The 27,014-nt window shown below is 41.1% G+C and overlaps 1 protein-coding gene across 1 annotated transcript; it reads right to left on the minus strand.

Annotated features, from left to right (window-relative positions):
* Nucleotides 1-4,922: 4,922 nt before the first annotated feature.
* On the minus strand, nt 4,923-23,279 carry tmtc4 (transmembrane O-mannosyltransferase targeting cadherins 4). The gene is given in 21 exon segments (XM_063887288.1): nt 4,923-5,175; nt 5,352-5,421; nt 5,558-5,670; nt 6,940-7,054; nt 7,228-7,369; nt 7,487-7,594; nt 7,677-7,756; nt 7,864-7,995; nt 8,369-8,511; nt 8,514-8,542; nt 8,820-9,022; nt 9,246-9,407; nt 9,610-9,702; nt 9,971-10,071; nt 10,260-10,347; nt 11,773-11,989; nt 13,246-13,361; nt 13,528-13,731; nt 13,844-13,891; nt 22,885-22,959; nt 23,237-23,279. Coding segments are annotated over 18 exon segments (2,223 nt in total). The 5' UTR covers nt 13,690-13,731; nt 13,844-13,891; nt 22,885-22,959; nt 23,237-23,279; the 3' UTR covers nt 4,923-5,026.
* Nucleotides 23,280-27,014: the final 3,735 nt, after the last annotated feature.

The raw sequence follows: 27,014 nt of genomic DNA on the forward strand, positions 1-27,014 counted from the left end.
CTTTGTGCTGTAGACAGCGGGGTCCAGGCTGATTGTCTTTCTCTGCTAGTTGCTCTGCTCCAGAAGGTGATACTGGGTTGGACCCCTGTTACCCTCCGAGCCTTCTGTTAAATTTGGCAGAAAAAACACCGGGGCTCTAGGAAGAACAAAGGCGTGCCGGTTTCACCATAGAACCAGAAAAAGAATCCCTGAAGAATGGATTAATTTGGTCTAATCGAGGAGACCCATTCCATGCTTACTCTAGCAATGAGAGCTATTGGAGCAAGCAGGAAGCGGCTCTCCTCCTTATTAAACTGCCTAAAATGGCTTGGAAGTTCTCTAGCATGCTTCCTCTATACAGCAGATGCTCTGCATTAATTGGTCTATGAAGGCCTGACCTGGGGTTCTGTGCAAGGGGTTTAAGTAGCATATTTATTATTTGCTATAACCTGGCGTACATGATGTGTGCACACAAGGGCCGTATTTCAGGATATTATACACTTCTGTGTTGTGTGTGCTTCAGGGAGCTGGTGTTTGGGAGGTAATGTTTTAACAGCAGGTAAGTCCTAAACACCATTCATCAGAGGCCTGCTCTCTCCCCTCATCCGGCCACAGCCATGACTGATGGGCCTGTCTTTTGTATGAATGTTTAGCACAGTGGAAAGCCATATGCCACTGGCACTGACTACTGCCCACCGCCTCCTACTGTAGCAGTGGTGGCGAGAGGGAAGAAAAGTCAGAGAAAATGGCAAGATGATAGAGGGTTCAAAGGCAATAACACAAGAGAGGGAAAAATGGAAGGAAAAATTAAACACACTAAACTCACCACCTTGCATAACTTTAAATACAGTTACTACTGCAGTTACACTACCGCACACATGAGAGCACATGTACATTTACACAGCTAAACACATTAATGGAGGAAATATATTTTTAATAAGAGAAGCGGTGGTGGGAGGTGAGAGGGGAGGTAGTGCTGGGCTGGTCCATCTGTCCCAAGCAGCCTCTCTCCCAGTGCTGCTGCCGCCCCCTCGTGAGAGAAGCACAGCTGTTACTGGAAAGCCATACTGTCCAGAAAGGGGCTCGCACTCCTCCCCTCCATCCTCCAACCCTCTGTCCCTCCACCTCTCTGCCCAAACACCCCTGCAAGAGGATGAAACGAACCAGCAAGCCCAGCCACTGTGCAGTCAGCCTGCGCGTCTGCAATTTCAAACCTCTTTAGATCATTTTTCATGCTCACCAGAAATGAATAATGCACACATTAACTGGTGCCAGTTAATACATTTCCGTCTCACTGCACTATATTTTTCAATAAGGGTCTAGCTTCTTCGTTTTGTTTTGCAAAACAGCCTCAGAAGGTTTCCTGCTGCAAATTATCCCAGCCCCCCCACCCTCTTTATCAACAGTCACAGAGCTTTTCCTTGACTTAAGAAATGATAAAATGGTCATAAATCCGCTTTAATTTTCACTGTTGCATGCAAATGTCAGTGAGTGTATTAGCTTTTTTGTTATATCCATGAGCATTTAGTGCTTTTTTCAGCTGAAGATAATACACCACAGCATTTTTCACAAGAGTGCATCCTCAAAATTCAGCCCCCAGGGCACCGCTACATAGAAACAGAATCAATCTTGGGGAACTTCCAGGCTTTGTAAGGGAGCCAAATTGGCAGACTATGTCCATTATATCAGTTCAGCAAAGCCCTGGCTAGCATCTGGCCACACTGGACGTTTTATAGCCCATCTCTAACTATTAATCATTGGCCGCGACATCACAAACTCTCAAGAGGGTGGCTGGATGCTCCGTTGCAGTGAACGCCACTGAAAATGCCAGGGCATGTAGACACAACGGTCTCAATACCCACTGACAGTAGCCCTCCTTAAAATGACAGAGTGCATCTCAGCCAGACGAACAGAGCGGTGTCAGGGAAGCGCTGTGACAGGCAAGGGGACCCCTCCAAAAATGCCACCGTGCCCTAGTGGCCTACAGTGTAGTAGGGCACTGGTAGTATCTGTTCTGAGGTCGTGTCGTGTAATATGATCTAGATGAAGCGGACAGGGTGGCATCCTGTCCGGGATGAAGATGGGGTATCAGACAAACTGCTCCTATATTAAGGCCTGCCATTCTAATGATCACTCAGTCAACCTAACCTCTGATCCCTACTGTTATAAGAAACACAGGGAGGGGCAGGCCGGGATGGTGGGAAGGACTGCGGGTTCAAATGCACAGTATTTACATCAATTAGACAGGCAAGATGGAGGTGCCCATCAGAGCCCATTAGGATTGTTGTGGTTTGGGGGGAGGGGGAGGGAGGGAGGGACAGTGAGGGCCGTGCAGAGGCCCAGCGGACACATCACAGGACTGCCCTTGATCACATCCTGTCACATTGATGAGAACTCTGTCAAAGCCACTCCTACAGATGTACGGTAGGTTTGTGAGTGTGTGTGTGTGTGTGTGTGTGTGTGTGTGTGTGTGTGTGTGTGTGTGTGTGTGTGTGTGTGTGTGTGTGTGTGTGTGTGTGTGTGTGTGTGTGTGTGTGTGTGTGTGTGTGTGTGTGTGTGTGTGTGTGTTTTAAGATGCTGTGCCTGCATCCAGTCTTTCAACATATACAATGAAACAACACAGCGGTATATTAACCTCCAAAAATCTCTAGGTTTTCCCAACAATACAGCTATGATTATACATTCAAAAGGCACTGTCACTCAATTTTAGGGTGCCCATTAAATGTATTCCCTCTGCGGCTATATTTAATGGATATTTCATTGTAGCAGTTTGGATAAGCCTGGTGTTTTTTTATTTTGTTAGGGGGTGGCTGTTGGAGCTCATCAGATGCAAAATAGCACACCTACTGTTCCAAAACACCCTCCGTGGGTTCAAATTAGTGCTCCCCTGCCTCTTGTTCTTCTGTTGAATATGCTGCTACAACAAAGGGACGACAATGTTTTTTTTTTCTCAACACGTTTGTTGATTTTAGATTTACAGATTTTGGCTGTGAACAATCAGACTTTATTCTCCCAAATCCATTGATTACTATGATCAAAACTCATCAGTGTGATTAGTAGAACACAATAGAGAACCCCTCCTGAGAGTTGATTTCATTGAATCATTGTGATGAAGCATCCAAGCAGGTAAAAGGTGTACAGTGAAAACCCAAAGAACAAGGAGAAGACTTCACAAGGCTTTAGTATCCCATCTTTTATTAATGTCACTCCCTAGGACAGCAGGTTTTTGTCAGTCAGAATGGGTAATGAAGATGTTGGCGGGGCCGGGGAATCCATCCCTTTAATACTCACATATTTTATGATAATGAAAGGTATTCAAAGAATGATTATGATAAAATTGGGCTCCCCCACTGGTGTGCCAGCACAGCTGTGCAGCTAGACAGTCAGCTGCAGGCACCCAATGAAAGGATCATACAGAAAGTAAAGAATGGATCCGTAAGTACATAAAGCGAATTTCTGATGGTTCTCCAGCCAACCGTACATCGGCAGCACTGCATGTTACACTGCATGACCAAAAATAATGTGAGGGGAAATCTTTCAGACTGGAATGTCACTATCCAAAGCTTTTTGATCTTATTCTGTCTGCATTCGCTCCATAGCATGAAGCCCTTTCACATACTGACCTTAACATCAGCCTTGTTGAAACAGACTCCATCTTTAACTAAACAATACCTTGAGTGTGCTGTTGTTGTGCTTCCAGTTATAACTGACATGGATTCTTTACATCAAAGCAGCAAAAATAAAAACAGAGTTGAGTTACATTATGTGACATTAGTTGCATATTTAGGAGGTCACACAGAGAGGACATCGATGGTCGTGTGTTCCGTGGCCCCCCCCGACGTGCGTATCAGTAACATCTTCCAAGCATCAAAGCATCCACTGGTGTATTGTACTGTATGTGTAAACAAACTGAGCGGCCCTGAAAGCAAAGCCATACCAGCCCGCCAGAGCTTCAAAAGTTCTCTTCAAGCTGTAGGAAGCAGGTGAAAAAATAGAAGTGCGTTGAACTCTGACCCCGGGTGCACACTTGTTGACTGATGTTTCACACTGGGGTCGCCTTTTCCCTCAGCCGCATTCTTCAAGAAGAGCAGGCCTGTGTGTGAGTATGTGTGTGCGTGCATGCATAGTCCCCGGGGAGATCATCCCCTTCTCCCTTTGAAGGCTCTGTGCTATAGAGCTGTTTTCATACAGCACCGGCCATGGGCTTCCTGTCTCAGCTGACCCCTCGTCTCTTCTTGGACACTTCAGAAAAACTTCCCGGCACAAACACCTTTCTCCTATTAACTACAGAGGCTTTTTGGAGCAGGGGAGGGTAAAGGGGGTTCCGAACCTCGGAGTGCCATCCCACTCAGGAACAAAGAGACGGGCATTCAAAAACAAACATGCTAACCACATTAGCCCACCAGTAAGTCGTAACCAGCTGAAGCCTTTCAGCGACACTCAGCTGTGTTTTTACGGCTTAAATAAAGACTACATTGTGTCCGTGCGCAGACTTGATCTCTTGGTCCAAGCTATGGCTGCTTTTGAGTATAGGGACGTTTGGAACTGAACCCGAGAAAGGGCCAAATAAAATAAAATGTACAACAGATTCTCTGGATCCACACATGCATGGTGCTCCGTCCAGCTGACACAACAGAGGGTAAGAGATGAAAAGAGGATGGGGTTCACCATGGATCAGTTCCACATGGCCTTCAAACGGAGCAACAAAACAGCACAGCGCAGACGACCATGTAACCAGCTCAGGCATCCAGCACACCTGCCCATACACACTTCATACCCATGCAGTTAAATTAGATACTTGGTACACAAACAGCCTCCTACTTAAAAAAAAGTCTCAAATAAAAAGGACAACCTGCAACTGTGACACATGTTGATTTTCCCTTTGAAGAGTTGTTTCCCCCCAATAAAACCAAACAAGAGCCTGATACACAGATCATGTTCTTTATTTCTAAATGGTAAAAAAGGCAGAATTAGTGGTAAAAAATGAAAACAAGTGGAACAATGGAAAAATGTGTTTTAGGGCAGGCAGGGGTCCCAGTATGCTCCCTCAGGGTGTGGGGTGTTTGAGCTGGTCCAGTTTGCGTCGCAGCATGTTATAGTTGTCTCTGGTCCCAGGAGCCTCAGGGTCCAACTGTAGAGACATTTCATAGTGTTTCTTCGCCAGCTCCAACTTTCCCCAGCGATGGTACAGTACAGCTGAGGAAGAACAGATTAAAGCTGAGAAGGAGCAACCATTGTGATTGAAGGGTCAGGTAGGCTGAAAAATAGTGCTTCTGCCATCCAACACGGTTTTTATTAAATCTTTTGATCACCCTGAATCTCCCATGAACTCTGTAAAATGTGTGGTCCAACCGAAGGTTGCAGTAGCTTACCTAAATTGCCATGGCAACTAGCAGAATTTGGGTTGATCCGGAGTGCATGAAGGAAGAAGCCCTCTGACTCCTGAGGACAAACAAAAAATGATCTGAACCAAAACTATTACTGACTTATGACAGACATGATCCTGTAAGTAATAAAATCATCAATACAAATATAAATGGATATCCTGTGTTGAAATGTTTATACGACACTGACTGACCTTATATTTCTGTGATTTCCCCAGGACGTTGGCCAATGAAAACATGATAGTGTGGTCGTTCGGGAGGAGCCTCAGAGCCTCTCGGCCGATCAGCTCAGCCTGACCCAAGTTACCTTAAAGACAGAGCACACAAATACCAAAATATGTCAAAACACACATTTTTTGTCATATACACACACTACAAATGCAGCTTGGATGTACGTACAAAGACTTTGTGTCACTTGCATGTTAAAATTCATACACATTTAACAAAACAACTATAATCCTGTAATAAGAGCTGGTAAGTGGAGAGTCTGATTTTATTTGTCAGCAGTGTCTAGAGCAGAGTTTTTCCCTCTCCACACATGGAAGAGCGGTTTAGTCTCCTAATTAAGGTTGAACACAAGGCCCACTGGGTTATTGATCTCTGTCACAGACCCGTCTGATGTCTGGCCAGAAATGGAAAGGGAGAGAGAGAGAGACAGACAGAAAGACAATGGCCATCACGTCCTGAGTCATGGCCTGTGCCCTTCAGACACAGCGTGCCAACATGTGACTACATGTGTGACTGTGTCTGCGTGCCTCAGCCTGAATATACACTGATTCCTCCTTTTGTTTGTGTAATGATCAAAACAAAAGAGCGGTAGTGAACAACAAAGAGAAAAGAATGTTCCCGATTCCTTGCTTTTTGAAAATGACACCTATTGTTCTTCTTTTCTCTCTTTTTTTTTGTTTGGTGGGGAACAGGGGAGAGAGGTAGAATTATTTCTGTCAGATTTGGGGAACAAATGCGGAGGGGGGACTCTGAGGGGGCGCTGTTCTAGCTGTGCTAGCCCACGTTTGATCAGGAACATACTGGACCCTGATTGGACAGTTCCAGTGCCCTCCTGGGAGACTCCGCCCCCGCGGGAGCTGCTTCTGACAAAACGGCTCGAGCGTTTGGAAATCAGAGCATTCTCCACACGGCAGGGAAGAGTGCCTTCAAAACTCACAACACAAAGCTTTAATACATAAATTTCAAGCATTGCTGATTCCTGCTCTTCCGGTCTAATCTTGTTGGCCATTTAGATTTCCTGCTTTTCCAAAATAACAACGCTGTGATTTTTGGCTGTTAATGCTGGAACAAGCTGCACCCAGAACACAGAGTTCTTTCAAAGTAAAGGGACTTATAAATGAACACCGAAAATGGATAAAGCTCATTCTTTTTTCATTTTATATTTATTATAAATTAATTATAATATCTCTGATGTAAACCACCTTTTAGTATTAGACTAACAGTAACAGCAGGTTCCAGTCTCCACGTGTGATTTTTACATTAAATCACTACAACTTGTTTGTTTGTACTGTATGTACAGTGTGTGTGTGTGTGTGTGTGTGTGTGTGTGTGCACATGTTGTCAATACCAGTGTTGTCCAGCAGTATGACCATGTTGTTCCATGCCAGGCTGTGGTCAGGTTTTAGCACGGTTGCGTTCCTCCATGCGTTCAGGGCATCCACATTTCTGTTCAGGTCAGCATACTGTCAAGACAAGGGAGGAAATATCATTATAAAAAATGTATTTACATGTTAAGAGTCCTGGTTGTAAAGGAGCACCATTAAACTGACTATGAAACTCATTTCCGTTTGTAAACCGAGAGACTCTTTATCTTAAAGCAGCACTGCTTAACCATGATCAAACCCTGGAGTCTCACCAAGCGTCCGAGATTATAGTAGCAGTCTGGGTATTTTTTCCGGAAGCGGATGGCATTCCAATAGCTCTTCTCTGCTGCCTCGAACCTCTGCAGGCTGTTCTGAACTATACCCAGATTCATCCAAGCTGCAGCAAAGTCAGGCCTGCGTGGAATAAAAAAATACAACGTTATAAGAAGGGAGACTTTTTAAGATGTTCCATTAATGAAATGAAGGTCTGGTCTGTAACGAAAGTGTATTCCTTTTTGATGGGCAACATACTGAATAGAAACAGCTTTGGACAACAGATGCTCCGCCTCGATCAGTTCATTCCTCTCCTTCAGGATGTTCCCCAGGTTATTCATGGCATGGACATAGGTGGGGTGAAGACTGAAAGACACAGAAAAATGCATTTAACATGACTCAGCCCTCACTCACATTCAACTAGCTGATTTCTTGTGTGGAGACATACCTGACTGCCTCTCTGTAATATGCGATAGCAGCGGTTGAGTTTCCTCTGTCAGCCAGGTTCTTACCGACATTATAATGCACCTGAGGAATCAGTGATAAGGCATGAGAGAGGGACTTGAATTGTGTGGAAGCAATTTTTGACATGTGTTTTTTTCGTGATTGCCTGCCTTTTTACAGCAAATATTTACCTTGGCATTAAGTGGACAGACGGTCAGGGCACTGGTGAAGAGGCTTTGCTCTGATCGCCACTGGTGACTGCGGAGAGCACAGCGAGCTACATACACACACAACAGTGCGAGCACCGACACACACAGTGGCTTCTGGAAACGGGAAGGAAAGAAACAGACAGAAAAAGACAACATTTATTACCATATAGTGCTAATCAATATAGCCTTGATACATAAAAATCAATTATCTGTGACTCAGAGTTAACAGCTTGCAAATATATCTATGGGACACATGGACAGCACCTGCTGTTATCATCCCTTTATAGGTGGGTCATTAGTCATGCCTGTACCTGCTCTGCATCACTGAATCGTTAAATCTGCCTTAACAGGTGGTGAAATATAAAAGTTTGAAACCAGGACCTGGTAGTTTCTATAAATAGAAGGTCACTGGGTTGTCAGGTTGGCTGGACTCTGATGTACAACAGGGTGTGGTTCCCTGTTCTTCTGTGGTATGATTTAGATCTACCCTGTATCTGGACCAGCGGCAGCAGCAGTGTCCCACAGAGTAGGCCAACAGCAGGCAGTATCCAGCTGAAGACAGGTAGAGCACTCTCTCAGCAACGACAAAGCCCACCCTGAAAAAGATGTTACAAGCCGGCAGAAAAGGACCACCAGCAGCACCAGGCCCAAGGTCAGTGTCCTGAGGAAGAGGACAGAGTGAGGATTATATATTTGTATGGTGAAGAAAGTTAGGATAAAATATTCAGGTTCAATAAACTACTCCAAATATCATCCGTGAAGCACACACTCGTATGTCTCCAAATCAACAGAGAATTTTAAAAACTCAATCGAGACGTGGAGCTCTGGTCACACTGCAGTGGACACAGTACAATTTTCATAATCAAGTGTGAGTCTGGAGAGGCCAACATGTACTTCCTCTCGTCTACAGCGAGTGTGAGATGGCTGTTCTCGCTTACCTCCTCCTCTGGCTGTCCTGCGAGCATAAGGCTTGGCTTATCAAGCCTATCAGGATGCACCAGAGCAGCAGCAGCCACACCATCCTCCAATCAGTGGCTGACTTAATGAGAGGCACACAGCCCATGGACCAATCAAAACACAGCCACCAGGGACACAGCAGCAGCCAGGCATTCAGAGAGTAGTAGTAATTATAGTTCACTATCTGCCAATCAAAGAGGAACAGGAGGGGTGGAGAGTGGGAGAGAGTGAGGAAACATGAGAGGAGGAAAGCATTTCAAATTCAGAATCAAAGTCAATCACTATCTGTCATGATTCAACCATTGGTCATTTTGTTGTAACACAAATCCTAACATTTCTAATGAGGATCAAATCGTGTCTAGCTTTTGTGCGATTAAATAGTGCTTTGAGAAAAAAATCGTACTTACTCTTAGAAATATATTTTCTGCAAATGAGGCAGGGTTGTCTACTTCAGTGAATGCTGGTGGTCCTGTTCCCATGATCCTCCAGCGTGCATAGAGCATTGAGAATCCTCCAAGACCCATGAGAGCTAATCGGGTAAGCAACCCCGGTCGCAATATCTCACTTATCTGTCAGAAAATATAACCACATGTCATTGACAGATAAATATCCACGCTTGGTAGTTACTTGCAAGTGCCATTTCAGGACTACAATCCAGTAAAAATCATATTGCTTTACATAGAAAATGTATGTGATGTGACATTAATCATACAAGGGAGTGCATAATTTATGACATAAAGGAGAGGAGGGGGTATATAAACTGTGACTCACATGGAGCGGGTTCCTCCTCAGGAGTAGCCTCTGGCTGAGTTCATACACATTAACATTACAGATCAGAAGGACATCAAAGGCTGCATTTACGCCCTGAAGGAAAATACATGAAGGCGGAAGCAGAAATGGCATTTAAAATGTATATAGGTCAGCAAATATAATGGATCTTTAGCTCCTATCATACATGTGAAAAACACAAGTGAGCAAGAAGAACTAAAAGACATCAATTTGTATATTTCACTAGGTGTTACCATATATGTATCATGTATTACTGAGAACGATTGTGTTTTAACATTGTTGTTACGCTTCATCAACTCACAACAAAATGGCTTTGAAAAAAATGTAATATATATATTTTTACCAAGACTGTAATGCCTTGTTCTTTACAGAGCATCGCAGCAGCACACAGCGAGAGGCTGACCACAACCCACTGGACGGAAAACCTGTCATCTCTGTCACTCCCTGTGAACACAAAGCCAAGATCAAGCCAGATATGGACAGTTAGGGCTCAAATTGTAGGAGTTCAAACAGATGGATTTAAAAACAAGTAGCTCCACAATGTATGATTCTGACACTACGGCACATTTGGACGTCCCTTTGAAGTGCACTATTAAAGTGTACATGAAGAATCCAACCTGTTAAATACCTACCTCGGTTGAAAGCTTTGCAGTAGGTGAGGAAAGACAGCTGGAAGAACAAAGCGCACAAAAGATCTGCTCGACCCACTATACCAGCCACCTTAGTGATACGGAGAAAACAAAAGACAGAATAAAATAAGATATGAAAGGCACCCCTTTATTAATGTCTGCATTATGTAGATATACATCCTCCATTCCTTACATCACACCATTTTTTTTGCACGGGGCATCCAGTTCCGAATGGAGGCTTATTAACGGAGATAGGGAACATCTCTCATTACCAGCATCCCCACCTTTTGGTGTGTGTGTGTTGTTTACAGTGTGTGGGTACAGTATGGTTGGCATCCTGGGGTTTGCTGCTTTGATACATACAGCGGACCTAAGCCAACAGTCTGCCTGCCTCCCACCCCCCAGGTCTCCCTAGTCCTTGACCTGCATGATTAAAGAGAATGGAGAGGGGGAATGCTGCCTCCCAGCCAGGCTTTACAGCAAACACAAATATGCTGTCTGGTCAATAAGCATCCCAACACAACTAATAATCAGGCCGTGCTACCACACGCACCTTGGCCCTGCACTGCCAGCTGAGACGGGGCTTTTGTTCTTGGCATGGAACCACTGCATGTTTAGTATTAAAACCTCCCGACTAGCATATCAAGATGCCATGATGGGCTGCTGTAGGGAGTCCATGTTGATAATAAAAGTGTATATGTAGCAAAAACAGTGAATTGTCTCAAGGAGCTTAATATGTTCAACTTCAGGTTTGTCACATACTGTGTCAAAAGAAAAAGGAGCAGCAACACTAGGACTTTTTTAAGGCGAAGCAATGTGTGAGTATATGCAGGGGAAACCTATTGAAGCAATATTATGTAATAGGGAATCCTTGAAATTAATTAGAAAATAAATTGCACTCCAAATTCTAAATTGCTTGCAGGATAAATCATAAAAACCTTGTTTCTTTAAAGGGCAACAGTTGCACACTTTTTTCACAGTGCCATGTTGCACAATGTCAGGTTTGGTCATACTGTGCTACATAAAGAAAAAAGGTTCAATAGAGTTTCAAAGTCTGTCCAAATCTATCCAAGTTCTATCGCCCACCGTGCTGCTTCTGTTATAATACGTTTTATTTGACATCATTAGGAATTGCAGCTGTGAAACATATGCTCTGATGAACAATGTCAATGTCTTTTTCTTTATTTGGGGATTAGTGAGTCTTTGCAGCATGTTCTTTTATGACACCATTATTTAATTCTCTGGGTTGTCTGAAAAGTTTTGAAAGGACAAGCATTTGCTTTTGTTCCAACTAAAAAACAGCTTTGGTTTTTGTGTCACCTGAACCTCAAACTTGTCTGTATTTCTTCTAAAAATACATTAAAAATATATAACAAAAATGTATTTGTTAATCAGTATTAATCGTTTACTGACATTAATGAAGTAATATACTGCTTTGTGTACTAACAATATGTAAGAGAGGGTTTGTGTACTCAATACAAATTTAAAAAGACATTTGAACTTGAACTCCACTTACACTTTCTGTGTGGACGGGGTGTGCGGCAAACAAGAGGGCAGCCAGCAGAGAGGTCTTGGGAGCATTGTTCAGTATCCTACCCTTCTCATCATGGGCCAGTCCACCAATCAGTATAGCAAACACGTCAATCATGAGGGCAGATATGACAGCATGGAGGATGATGTTCAGCACATGGAAGCCAACAGGGTGCAGGCCTCCTGCCATGAGGTAGTTCAACCTGAAACAGCAAGAGAGGGAAATACCTGACCCTAAATGTATGTACAGATGTGTGTGAGATAGCACAGTAAACTTAAGTATGCTTAATTGAAGTCTGCACTTCACCAAGACTGCATTAGGCAGTAAGAGACTAGAGAGAATGGGAAAAGAGGACTGATCCATGTGACAACCTGCAACAGTGCCATGCAGCACTAGACTGATGTTGACAGAAATACATTTTCTGTGATGCCTCTTTGCATGCACACATCCATCTAACACCTACACAAAGATAACGAGGAGGGCAGCACCTAAGTTACCTTTATCAAGGTAATGTCATTTAACTCCCTAGGCAGCTCTGAGTTAAATGCTTCCCTAAATGGAGGTAAACGTTGTATAGGAATCTGCTTTAAATTCAACCACGGTGTTAACGTGGTTGAATTTAAAATCTATCCACCTAAAAGTATCTGTGGGCACAAGGAGCTGACACATCTGCATAATCAGCATATGTAGACTCTCCAAGGAACCTTGCACGCAACAAAAGCTCAGGCAGGACATTAGCAGAACTGACCAGGGCGCACCAGTGGCACAACAGCCCATTACTTCTCCTACAAACACAGAGAAAGAGAGTGGACTGTTAGGGCCCCAGTGAAACCTGGGGTGAAAGGCAGAGAGACAGATGAGTTACTTCTGTGATCCCTCCAAAATCACAGTGACTAGACCGTCATTACCTGAAAGCTTACCCTTGCATCAGAGTTTGACGAATATATGCAGCTAATATGTGTCGGGAGGAAGACAACGCCACGCTGAGGCAATGAACCTCTCCTCCATCAATCCAATAGTCCTTGACCTTTCCCACAGAGCACACTTAGCTGCTCATTCAGGACTATAACAGCCGACTTTGTCACAGAGGGCCTGAGCAAGTATTTAAAGAGATGAGGAAAAGCTTTTGGATAGTATGGAGGCGGCCAGGTCATAAGCAAGCACCACTACAGCTGCACAGAATGCCTGCCTGAGCTTTTCTAGATCAATGTGCAGTTGGATAAAATGTTCAAGAAGCATTTGAAATTAATCATTTAAAAATCATATTTATTTGGAGAGCTGTAATAAGTTCAAGATATAGGTTGTTATTCAAGTGTCCTTGTTTTCGTGAATTGCTAGGGAAATACACCACATAACATCCATCCCAAATGAAGTGATGACAGCAGACCAGGAACAAGTATTTTTTGGGTAACTTTGGTCTAACATCAGTACACTCATACAGTAGATATGCGTCCTTACCTAAACGTAAGGACAGTGAGAGGTCGATAGGATTTGTGACTAGAGTTGCTACTCAGGTTGCTTCCCCAGAAGTCATTGCTCCAGATGTTGTTCAGGGGTGTTGAAGGTTTCAAGTCCTGGAAAAAAAACAACATAACATTACACATTCAAATGTGCAGGACGCCACTGTTAGTCTGCAGAGGCAATGTCATAAAACAATATATATGTTATGCAATACAAAGGGGTCACATCAATGTTCTTTTTTCAATTGTGAATGCATTACGACCACACAGAACAACCTACCTTGTTGTTGACAATTGCTTCAGAATCATCAAACACAAACTCTCCGTCATAACTGTTAATGAAGCACAGCAGGGCCACCAGGGCGACAGTGACCTTGGCTTGGACTGGTGCAAGCTTTGGAAGTGGTATTTGGCGATCCCAATAAACTTCAGACAATGCCATGATGCACCGGGTCTTTGGTCATACTGTATCATCATCTAGTCCCTGAGGGGGTGAGTGTAGAGAGACACTGTCATAATATGAAGCTGTGGATTATAAACACTGAAAACATGCATAATAAAGAAACACTGTCTTTTTACGATGGGTGGATTCATACCTTATCTTTTGAGAGGCATATTGTGAGAGGTCACAGTGTCTTCTTTATCTACTGTTAGAAATAATCAATATATTAGAGCGGAACTTTAAAAGATAATTCACTGTTTCTGGACGGATCATATTTGTCCATTTCCGGTAGTATTACAGGATGTTGTTTTTAGCCTCAGATAGCATAAAGCTAATATTGTTTTGTATATATGAGTAGAGGGAGAAGGACCAGTGGAGTTGCATACTAAACACACCGCCTCTACCTCTCACTCATTGATGCTGCAATGATACAGTTGCCTGTTTAATAACTGATAAACCTCCTAAGAATTGCATAATAGACTATCGTAGATGACAGCTCCAGGACTTCGCTAACAAGATGGCGACGGTGACGTCATAAGAGGACCCGCCCCCGACGACGTCAGCCTATAGAGGAGGATCCAGCCCCCCGCTACCAACCAATGAGAGCACGACAGCGGGGCGCGTCTGATTTTGAAGTTGTTTATTGTATGGTCGGAAAGGGGTGGTTCTATAAAACATGTAAGGATTGTGAAATCGAGCTCTCTTTTGTTCCGGACCGCCAGACAGTAACTACTGATGAGCTCCGCTCAGTCAGTGGCCTGTGGACGCGTGTCCCGGGCTATTGAGCCACAGCTGTGAAGCTTTTGTAAGGCCTACTACTGCATCCTTTTATTAAACACTCCTTTTATAACTTTTAAGGGAGTTTTGCTTTCTTTATTTTAAACCGTCTCCTGGGCTTCAAATAAACGAACATTTCTTACAATTGGTGACCCCGGACGTGATTTGAAGTGCCAGGACGAGACGGGGATTTCGCGGAATCGGCATAAACTCCAGACACTCGGATTGGATCCCATTTAAAAAGGTGAGCAGTGCCTGTTTATTTCAAAATCTGCATAGTTTATATAGCATTTTGATATGCGAGTGTCTGGAGGTGAGTCGTTAATCATGAACTGGCTATTTAAAGTTAAGAACTGAATATATTGAAATTAACCGGGGTGCGGTCCTGGGTTTTCCAAAGCTTTTTGTTTGTTTGTTTTGTTTGTCTGTGTTTGTCCTTTTTACGCCGGAATTAGAATGAGATTTAGGTAAAATTAATACGTAAATATCGATTAAAGTTCGGTAACGTAGTGCTAATTAAAATTGGCAGCGTAGATTCAGATTAAGGTTCTGGAGCGTATTTCGGCATTGATAGTATAATTTTGTGATAAAGTAAGTTTAAAAAAGTCCTAATAGGTTAAGGCCTAATCGAGTGATTAGTGAGTGGGTCAGTAAATGTAATCTTTGCGACAGAATTACGTTGAGAATTGTGACGACATTCCAATAGTCTCTGATTAGCGTGTTGCGTTATTGAACAGTCATAGTTGGCAAATAGTGTTAATATTAAAAGGAAGACCTCTTTTGTCTGAGAGGCGTAGCTTGGGGTTAAATTCCCCGAGAGTAGGCTACTGTTTGTTGAAGGGAACAAATCAGGGTGAGAGCACAGGTTGGAGTCCTGACGTCATTACTGATTCTGGAACTTAACAAAGCATAGTTCATAGATTTAGAAAAGATTTGTTTTATGGTACCAACTACAACGAGAAGAGCTGAGGTTGAAGTCCCTTCTCTATCTGCGATTGTTTTGAAGAGTACTTAAATTGTTAGGGCATGGAGAATTTCTAAATTATTAGTGTAGGGTTAAGTGTTATGTGTAATCGTAATCAGAGAGGGTTTTTTTTAAAGAACCAAGCAGTGTTGGGCCTTTTTGAACTGTGCTGTTTTGCTTGAAACCATCTGGAAACGGGTTCTCTATTCCCCTCCCCCAAAGTCCTTTGTCTTTAATAGGCTAACCTAGTTAGCGTAGTCTGTTAGCATCAGCCATTAACAGAAAACTTCAGAGGAAGTAATGGTCAGAGAGGCTAAACCAGTCAGGAAGTAGCCAATAAAGACGGGGCAGAAAGAAAAAACAGCGCCCCTACTGGAGGAATTAATATATATCCAGTATTATTTCAGGAACAAAATAGCACCCTCTGGTGAGGGTATTGAATAGTGTACATTGAGGTCCAAATGGTAATGACAGAAATCTTGCAAGAGAACGCACAAACCATCCGGGCAACATGCGGTTATATGTGCCAACTACCAGCAACTCCCGCAGAGTTTTGCAAATAGATGTGTCTCTGTTATTATGGTAGTGATTTTATATTGTTTGGTGGATCCGGTATGTCTGGACCTATTGGTTAATCTCACAAGAGATGAAAGAACCAGAGAGGTAATGAGTATGAATAACAATAGAGCTAAGGCTGATGTTTATCTTCAATCCAACACCAGTTTTCCCATATGGGAGTTACAGTTTAGGACAGATACATTGAAATTAAGAATGATAAAAACAGAGAAAGCACAAATGGCAAGAACACAATTACACTTTAAAAGAGTGAATTCTCTACCAACAAGAAGCAGATGGTGGGGAGTTAGAGGTTAAAGGATGAAAGGTTACTAAGATCACAGAAGAGAGGTAACTCTCTGATAAGACTGAGAACAGAACAGGGGGGTGAAGCTGTGTTGAGCAATAACCATAAAGATAAAGCCTGTTTGAGTAAGAGAGGGGATTAAGACCATTAAGGGGGGTGTAGGCGACACCCAAATCTTCTTGTAAGACCAAATGCTGTTATCATCTAAATTAACTTTGATGTTTTTCTCACACAGAGAGGAGACTCAGGAGTCATCTGTCTGTAAGCAGTAGAGAAGAGAGGAGAAACATTTTACAGAACGGGAATTAATTATAAGAAAGTGCTGTTAAAAGAAGTTTAGCGATTATTAATATAGATAAAAGTGTTAACACTAGTAAATATGAAGATAAATACAGGAGTGAATCGTATGACTACACTTGAATCATTTACATCTTAGTGATCTGTGAATATGCTCTGCTGGGTTGTACAGGCTAAGTTAAAGGGATTTTAACTTTTTGAAAAAGCATTGGAATGTTTTTATAGTAGAAGAAAACAGAGGCCGTACAAATATAATGTGTGGGAATATGGTTTCTGGATGTGAATATTTGAATTATGGGAGAAAATATTTTCCTAAAGGAGTTAAGTCAAATGCATTTGAGAGATATTATTATTAGACATTAACTTGTTATTACAGTAGATGGCATTTAATACACAAGACAGAACACATGCTTAGTTAAAAAAGTGAAAATTAAGTGGACTTATTTAACCAGTGTGTTGAGATTCATAGATTTAAAGAAAGCTGCCACCTGGACTGCAGCCTCTGCAATCTGGTGACAGACCCATGTCCTCCTGAAATAATGCGAAAGACCATCCCCCACGGAGATTTCCTGACTAATTCAATAAGAAAGGAAGGCAAAAGCAGGGCTTTGTCTAGAACTGCATCCGTCTGCTTCTCCACCCAGGTCAGCAACAAACATGCATCATGCTGATTGACAGAGATCTACTCATCACCAGTCCCTCTGATAAGAGCACAGAGGTCCAGAGCAACAAGGGTTGATTCAGAGCACAGATTCTGATGGACAATGAGACACATGAAAACGGGGTTCCGTCTCCCATGAAAGACATCAAGAGACGGTGATCGAGCAGACCCATGCTGAAATGAAAATCCGCACAAGGAGAGAAGCTTGATGTGGAATGCAGGTTCAAAAAGTCAAAGACTGTCAAAAACCAGATGCACAGGAAGGGGCGAAAAGGTCAATCTGCAGAATCTAAGGAGGTCGGGGTCATCAAGCCAGAGAGCAGAGGTGGCAGGAAGGGGATTTCGAATGGGTGAGTTTGTGTAAACACATTCACTCACGTAAACACATAAGTGGAACACATTTAAAGAATTTGAATTGACTTTGTAAATTTAAGATCAAATATCGAATGTTTTATTACATAACATTTTATAGATTGGTAAATGATATTTGAAAAGGGGAAGTTTTTAAAGTAAAGGAGTAAATAAATTTGTAACATTATTATAGGGGGAAATTATAGAGATAAGCAAGATCCACTACACTTTTGGTAGAACCTGTTCAGGAGTCAGGAGAACAGAGTAGGAACATTTAATCATGTTAACCTATTAATATTTCAGAGCCTATATCGAGGTGTGACTTTGGTAAAATTAAATTGTGGGAGTTTTGATCTACAGAAGGAGAGAGATTTAGTACACACTTGATCTCAGATATGATACTTAAATGAAACAAACTTGTTATAGTGATAACTCCAACATTAGATACCAGACCATGTCCAATATAATTAACCAAGTGAATGGAAACCATTATTAAAGTCATTCCTACTTTAAACATTCTTATGGATTAAAGGTGTAATTGTAACATGTCAAAGCTCTCATAGTTCCACACATTACTTTCCTGATTAAAGACTTGAAATATTTTTCAAGAAGACTAGAATTGATCATAAATAATGGAGTATATTAAGAGAATCGAGCAGAGTCATACAGATCCTAATAATGTTTTGATTTAAGATAGTGGGTATGTGAAGAGTATTGGAAATAAGATCTATTAGAGATTTTTGTATGAATTCGGTGGTGATAAAGATCCAGTAGTTTAAAAAAGGAAGTGATGGCTTAACAATTACTTAACTTAACATGAGGGAAGCAGTTTTTGTTAATGTAATCTAAGTAAAGTATATTGAAGTAAGTTGTTGTTGTTCTTTAGAAGGTTTCACACAAGCTGCGACACTAGATGTGTGCAATATCTCAACAGTTTTGACATTATATATTGTGGTAATAAAGCTGTCGCTTTAGGAGGTCAAAAAAGCAGTGACCTACACATCTGGCATATGTTCATTTGACAGGTTAATGTGAGTAGATTGGAATGTGCATACGTCCGGGACGTCTCTACATAACCACGGCGCTGTCCTAATAGAATGATAAGACATATTTTAAAAACAGTACTAATTAAAAGGAAACTTATAAGTGTTTTTGTAAATGGAGAGTATGACGGAATAATTAAAGACTCTGCAGAGCATGACGTGACCAGAAGACTGAGACCGAGTGACCTTTGACCGGGACTGACTGTTGTTTTACAACAGCACTGTTGATGACTGACTCTGGGTTGACCCTGACCAGACCCGACTGTGTGAGTGAGAATGAATGTTTGCATCTGATCAATGCAATTGCATGAGTTTAGAGAGGAACAGAGACTAACTGAGCATGTTCTGAACTAACACAAACTAAATCCAGAGATTTTGTTTCTTTCAGGACTGATGGATGGAGAGAGACACTCTTTAACGGGAGAGTTTGATGTTTGAACAATAATGATTTGAAGTGTCTGAATAATGATTGATGTGTTTTTGAATTTTTGCTTAACTGAAGTTCTTTTTCTCAACCGGGTTTTTGTTACACCTCTTTGTTAAGATGTGTAAAAAGGGGGAGTGGCAACATGTTTGCTCAACAGCGTGATTGTTTAAATTAATTAACAATTCAATTTTTTATAACAGATACAATTCCAGAGTGGAACCTATGAAAGAAGTTCACCTGTGATAATGATATTGAATTTGTAAATGGTTTTTTAACAGATATGTTACCTGGGGATAGTAGAAGTATGGAGATAACAAGAATATTTAAAGTTAAGCTAAACATATGATGTGATGAAATGGGAACCAAGTTAGTCAGCGCCCTTTCTCTAGTAGAGATTGAGAAGTATCAATGGTTCAGAGGTTTTGTTTGTAATATGCACAGCAGATACAGCATATAGGTTGTCAATGTAAATCTTATATCCCAGGCTCCTCCAACTACTCGATATACATGGTCCAGGTAAGATGAATAAAATAGTGGAACAAAGGGTAAGGCTCAACTACAGACAGTTGGAGATTATGAGTATAAGGAGGGTGATAAACACAACAATAATTTCACAGATGTAATCTAAGTTCCTAGGAAAAATGTGATGACATTTTGTTGGAATTCTGATTTCATGTCCCAGCTCTCTAACTTCTAAACACTAACAGGTAGAAGCAGTTTGTCTGGTGCCTAAGGAGGGATTTCTGCACACGATTCAGGCAGAGATCGACATGGAGTTTGGCACAGGAGAAAGCTGATACATCTAAAGAGGTTAAGTGATTGGCAGGAACGGGAAGCCGTGGGTAATTGATTCTGATACAGAAGTATATTTCATCCACACCTTTTCAGGAACAACAGCCAGGAAATACATTCATTCTGGCTGCATCATGGTTTTACTGGGTCTTATTCTATCTACACATTCAGTGTATCCTTCTCCAGAAATGAGAGGAGTTGACATATTGCATTTTGACTTGAAATGGGGATTTTAAAATGTAGGAATAATTTAGATACTTATTGGAAATTCAAAGCTAATTGCAATATGTAACATAATTTACCGAAGGAAGTTGGGTATTTCATTTTGTTTGTAATTATGGCACAAGCCAATAACGTTTTGAAGTCACGTTAGACCATAAGGAATTTCCAATGACGGGAACAAATGTTGCACAACAGATAATACCAGATGAGCATAACTTTCATAATTTACTTATTTAGTGTTTTGAAACAGATAAGAAACATACAGGTTGTTTCAACGAAATACAGGATGGTTTGAATGAGTGGTCGAATTATTTTTGATTATGTGACTGGTTGGGATAAAAATAACAGAAAGCTTGCAGTTACAAAGTTGGGTAAAATGAAGTGTTATCCCCCGAGAGACATAAAATAGGAGGAAAGGTAAATGACAGAGTGTGTTTGGTACGGTGAAAGCATGAAATGGTATTGGATGATCTATTCAAAGCAAGGGGAGAAACAACTTCATTTCATTTACTATTAGGGGTTGAGGTTCCTGGAAAAGTTCCTATGTGCTCGGTTTTGGTAGAAATAGCTGAGCCCCAAGCGGAGATAGTCCCTGAAACGGCAGATTCAAATTCTTCCCTGAATGCAGTCCCTCATATAGGAACAGCGCAGGCTTATATACTGGATAATAATAGACTGGTGACATATTTGAGTACATCGACTGTGCAGAAGGTTATAGCGGTGGAAATATGGTATGAAGGCACTAATGCATGGTTAAGATTGGGTTGTGTATGCGGTAGAACAAAGCAGGCTCTACTGATCTTGCATTGATGAGGCAGTATGGGAACGTTACGATGGTGAAATTCCACAACAGCAGTAACCAGCCAGGACCTTCTTTCAGGAATTGCTGTGGCTGACGTACAATACCCCAGGGCAGATGTTTGGTGGTACAGTGGTACTAAAATTTTGTGTCCAGGCATTCCACATGACTGGCCTGGAACATTTGCACTGGTGTAGTTGGTGAGAGGGAGTTTAAAGCTAGAAACCAGATAACTGCAGGATTCGAATTAATATTTCTTTGGCCTACAATCAACAAGAATGTAGGTTGGATCAACTATATTTACTACAACCAGCAGAGATTCATAAATTACACCCATGATGCAGTAAGGGAACTGCACGTACAGTTGGATGGAACCAGTCTGATGGCCTGGCAAATAGGGTGGCCTTAGATATGTTTTTGTCTAATAAAGGGGGTGTTTGCAGACTAATTGGAATCTTGTGCTGTGTTTTCATCCCAAATAACCCTTCCCCAGATGGATCAGTAACCAGAGCGTTAGAAGGACTTACCGCCCTGATCATCGAGCTAGCAGACTATAGTGGAGTAGAGGACCCCTTTGTAGGAACGTTAGAAAGAATGTTCAGTAAATATTAGACTCCGATAATGAATCAATGTTATTCAATGCAGGAATGGATACAATCTTGGTACTATGTGGATGTTGTTACATACTATGTATTCGCACTTTAGCGGACCAATTGATCACCACGGTCCTCTCTAGTGAGCAAAAATAAAGGTCAATTTCTCTTGAGAAAACAGTTACATTTGTTAATTGAAAAACAGGATGATCCTATCCCTTATTCAGACCATGAGCAAGATGAGTTCGTCTGAAGGAAGTGTCTTATAAGTTCTTATTACCTGTATACATGAAATGCTCTATAAACTACTCCTAGGATGTGATTTATCACTTCTTACAACTTGGTATTATATAGTAGAGTTGATTGCTGTTATGATTTACTCACAGTTCATTAATTTTTTTACAGGATCATATTGAATAAGTGCATTTACACTGGACTAGAATCGAAAATGATCTGTTTACCTCATCACAAGATATGAAAGGAGGGAATTGAAGAGTTTACGCATTTAGGAAATTGCTGCTATTGTTCTAGGTGCCATTCCAGGATTTCAGCCACAAGTATTCAATAATAAAAGATTGTATGATCATGTATAACTTTTAACTATACAATTCTGTATTATGCAATATTCAAATGGAGAACATATTGATTATATTATAGTTTACACACCGTTTGAAAGGTGTGTAAGGAGGGATTGTTAGAAATAATCAATATATTAGAGCGGAACTTTAAAAGATAATTCACTGTTTCTGGACGGATCATATTTGTCCATTTCCGGTAGTATTACAGGATGTTGTTTTTAGCCTCAGATAGCATAAAGCTAATATTGTTTTGTATATATGAGTAGAGGGAGAAGGACCAGTGGAGTTGCATACTAAACACACCGCCTCTACCTCTCACTCATTGATGCTGCAATGATACAGTTGCCTGTTTAATAACTGATAAACCTCCTAAGAATTGCATAATAGACTATCGTAGATGACAGCTCCAGGACTTCGCTAACAAGATGGCGACGGTGACGTCATAAGAGGACCCGCCCCCGACGACGTCAGCCTATAGAGGAGGATCCAGCCCCCCGCTACCAACCAATGAGAGCACGACAGCGGGGCGCGTCTGATTTTGAAGTTGTTTATTGTATGGTCGGAAAGGGGTGGTTCTATAAAACATGTAAGGATTGTGAAATCGAGCTCTCTTTTGTTCCGGACCGCCAGACAGTAACTACTGATGAGCTCCGCTCAGTCAGTGGCCTGTGGACGCGTGTCCCGGGCTATTGAGCCACAGCTGTGAAGCTTTTGTAAGGCCTACTACTGCATCCTTTTATTAAACACTCCTTTTATAACTTTTAAGGGAGTTTTGCTTTCTTTATTTTAAACCGTCTCCTGGGCTTCAAATAAACGAACATTTCTTACACTACCATGTTAGCTTCTTCACTAGCTGGCTAACTAGTGAACGTTCACTCCACACAAAATGAGCCAACAATCGTACCTGCACAAAAACGTGGCGATCAGCTTTGCACTTTGTAACGAAGAGGTTATTTTATTACGCATTATCAGTGACACATGACGCTGTAACGTGAAGGGTAACGTTACCTTAGTTAGCAGGCTAGTAAGTCTTCTTAACGGGTGCATTTAAAATGTATACGGCATAAAAATGACATGCACTCGGTTGCACCATTATCCGTATTATAGTTTATGTTCTTAATATTTTGTAAAGATGTTCTGTCACAACATACAGTCCCTGCAAGGAGCCGACGGTAACTCACCGCTGTAAACAAATATCACGCTCAGCCTGCAACACTTCCTGTCTAGCGTAACGGTCACGTGTTCATTTTCAGCCAATAGTGAAGTGCTGTACTCGTGAAGGGTAACGTTACCTTAGTTAGCAGGCTAGTAAGTCTTCTTAACGGGTGCATTTAAAATGTATACGGCATAAAAATGACATGCACTCGGTTGCACCATTATCCGTATTATAGTTTATGTTCTTAATATTTTGTAAAGATGTTCTGTCACAACATACAGTTCCTGCAAGGAGCCGACGGTAACTCACCGCTGTAAACAAATATCACGCTCAGGCCTGCAACACTTCCTGTCTAGCGTAACGGTCACGTGTTCATTTTCAGCCAATAGTGAAGTGCTGTACTCTTCCTCCTCATGGTGGGCAGTAAGTGGAGTGGAGTCTCACAACACACAAACTGCTTATTGAGGATATTTTGAAAGCTCTAGATTTAGTCTGTCAGGTAACGTTTATTGCTCATACAATACGTTTGAAAAATTAAACTCATAGTTATTTATGGTGAACAGTTAAAAGCTCTTCAACGCCTCCTCCCAAGTCTGCTGTTTCATTTGCATTTGTCTACCAAATGAGTTTCATAAATAGTCCACTTAATCAGAACAGTTTATTTTACAATATATCTCTTTTCTCTACACTTTCCACCTCTCCTTTCTATTCCACCTACATCTGGCTTTTTAATTTGCATGAAACACAATTCAGTTATAATCTGTCCATCATTTGTTTTCTACCCTTCTACCTTAAAGCGAACCAATTAAAATATGAGGAACTAAACACATCAGATTGCAAGATGATTTAAAGGTGTGTTAACTGGCTGACCATTGATTTATTTTTTGGTAATGCATGGTAACTTGGTCAGTTTTAAATTACAAAGTGCTTTAATAAACTTCTTAAAGGAGCTATAACTACTGCATGGAATGCAACTGTTTAATGTAGATTATTGTTCTGCTCTAAATAATCTCTCTTTGATTTTAAATCTGTACACTTTATAAAACAATTAATTTATTTCATTTCATTTTTATTTGTTCCGCTCATGATGGTGCACAACACAAGAAAAAAAGGAAAGAAAATAAATTCACATTCAAAACCAACTCTTTACACCTTCCATGAGCGAAAAGGAGCAGGGAGAAGAATACATCTTATTTTGCCTGCCCCTTACTCAAAACATAAGTAAACAATCAAAATAGATGGTCTGTCAATTATCTGTTACTTACAACAAATACTTACAGTAACGTGAGAAAAGAAACAAGCGGCATGTACACTAATTCACAATCACAATCAACTAAGGAAACAGATGACCTGCCACTTCATAAAGTTGAGTTACTCTTTTTGTATAAATCTTCTTGAACTGAAAAATATTTATACAACCCTTTAAATCATTCTGTGGACAGAATGATTTAAAGGGTTGTATAAATATTTTTCAGTTTACTTGAAGAATTATGTTACTTTTGACATGGAATTATGTATTTAGGACTATGCTAAATTCAGTCTCAAAACAATAATGAAACAGACAGCGTGCATATGGCTAACCATTTTGCCATAGATAAATAATTTCCTAAAGCTTTTCCAAATATCATGACATATCTTAGACAAACCAAGTGTCATTACATTTGTATTTCACAGGGTAGGCAGAGCAGAGAGATAACTTTGAAACACAATTTCAATTTCACAATAATCTATTTCCTATATATTTTTTATCTTTGGGACAGTGTGAAACTGAATTTCGGTCTCGCTGTTTGTAACACACAATCGTTTCCAATAATGACTGAGAATGTATAACTTTAAAAGTGTTTCTGTCAGTGCTTATAATGAATTACGGCTCGGTGTCTATATTCCTCTGTCATAGACTGCGTGGATAAAGTCTCACACACTAGTAATCTGTTGTCTGTCATATATGTTAATGGTTAGAAGTGGTAATGGAAAGGTGATTGTCTTTAAGAATTAGAGTTGCTTATGTTATTGAGGCCCATAGCAAGCTTTAGGATTTTGTGCTCCACTTCACCTGTCATTGCTTAAGGAAGACAAGGAATCTCCCTAATGGCCAGAGCCAGGGGCCCAGGGCGACGAGAGGGGGGAAATATTGTCCAGGGCACATTCTCAGACCTTAAAAATGGGTCTTAGGGTTGGTTAGAGAAGCAGACACTTATTCAGCAAGAAAGCACATAATTAAGGCGACGCTTCAAAACAACATACTTATGGGAACTACACGTTTGGCGAAGCTTCAAGGTTTTAAGATTGCTTCTACTCAAAATGTTCAAATGAGTTCAAAGCATTCGTATAATTCCTAAATTACTCAGTTTTTGCACCTGGCCTTGATTTTAGAAGACATAAGCTCAATGTTTCCTTTCCCACCACGAACATGGATATGTTGCAGAAACACTTAGTACCCCAAAATCCCTAATTACCATTCCATGCAAAATGCATGAAGTATGGATTTCATCTCCTGGTTCTTCACCCATGTCCGTCAGTTGGTATTCATGTTATTAGCATCACTTCCAGTGGGCTGGCCAGGGCGGGGTAGTGGAGATAATGAGGGAGGATGTCCCAGAACCACCAATAGAAGATCTGGTGGCCCAAATGCAGGGAGACAGGGCTGACAGTGGAGTCCCTGTCAGAGAGGGTCTGCTGTTTTTGTGATCACGCAGAAGGTGACAGACATTGATTGTGTGCAGTCTGACAGAGAATCACAGCAGAAAGGAAAGGTCAGGGTCAAATGGCGTGAAAGTGAAGAAATGGCTAAGCATCACGCAATGTCCTGAAATGAATGTTGCAGCTTGCATGTGTTTTTCATCATTAGCTGTTAATCACAGTTGGAACAATTTTCTTTTCTCTGATCTCAGCAGGAGATATATAGTGATATCCTCCAAAGCCTTGTTTATTAAAGAAAATGTTTACTAATGAAGAGCAAAGTTGATAGTTGAAAAACACGCTTTGTGCGAAATATTATACATTTCTTAAAGATTACAGATCTGGCAAAAATAGATGTACTAGAACAACGTTTGCATCCGGGACAAAAATAATCTCATGGGCTAATGTGTGTTTATCCCCTTCAGATCTTAAACATGAAATATTTATGGGTTTAAGCCAATGAAAATGCATTGTATTACATGACTTCTGCAAAGGAAAAACTTTGGGATATGCAATTGTATAACCTTACTTTCTGTACTGGGCGTATTGTTGACATACTTACAATACCCACGTTGTATGAAGATTTTCTTATACACAAAAACACAAAGAGCCAGTTTGGGGTATTTCATTTATGGGCTACTGTTGAAAAATGGCGGACTCTGTGGAAGATGTTCCTCCTTATGTAGATATGAAGGGTTTATTCCAAGCCAACCAAAACACATTCCTATTTTAAAGTCAATATACACTAATGAAAGCATAGGAATGGATATAATATTCAGTTTATGCTTATACACCCTCCTGAATCCTGCACACTGGCCCCTGAAGACAATGAAGAGTTTGCAAATATGTTGACCTACAATAGATTGATTTGAAGTTATACAGAAGAGGAGGGGCAGGACAAAAATAGGCAAACACTCTTGTGAGTTGTAAAATGTTGCCCTTTGTTGGAAAAATTGCCAAACCAATGTTTTTAAACGGCGTCCTTTATAATATAAAAGTGGTGAAGATGGTGCATGAAGTGTTTTACAGCCCAGTGAATAATGTAAAACCAATTCCTTGTTCTGCTTCCTCTCATTTTCGAAGCAAGAAGCATTTGATTTCTGACTGTCTACAACTTCCCCTTC

This window comes from Eleginops maclovinus, chromosome 7 (assembly GCF_036324505.1).
Source record: "Eleginops maclovinus isolate JMC-PN-2008 ecotype Puerto Natales chromosome 7, JC_Emac_rtc_rv5, whole genome shotgun sequence".
Taxonomy (NCBI): Eukaryota; Metazoa; Chordata; class Actinopteri; order Perciformes; family Eleginopidae; genus Eleginops; species Eleginops maclovinus.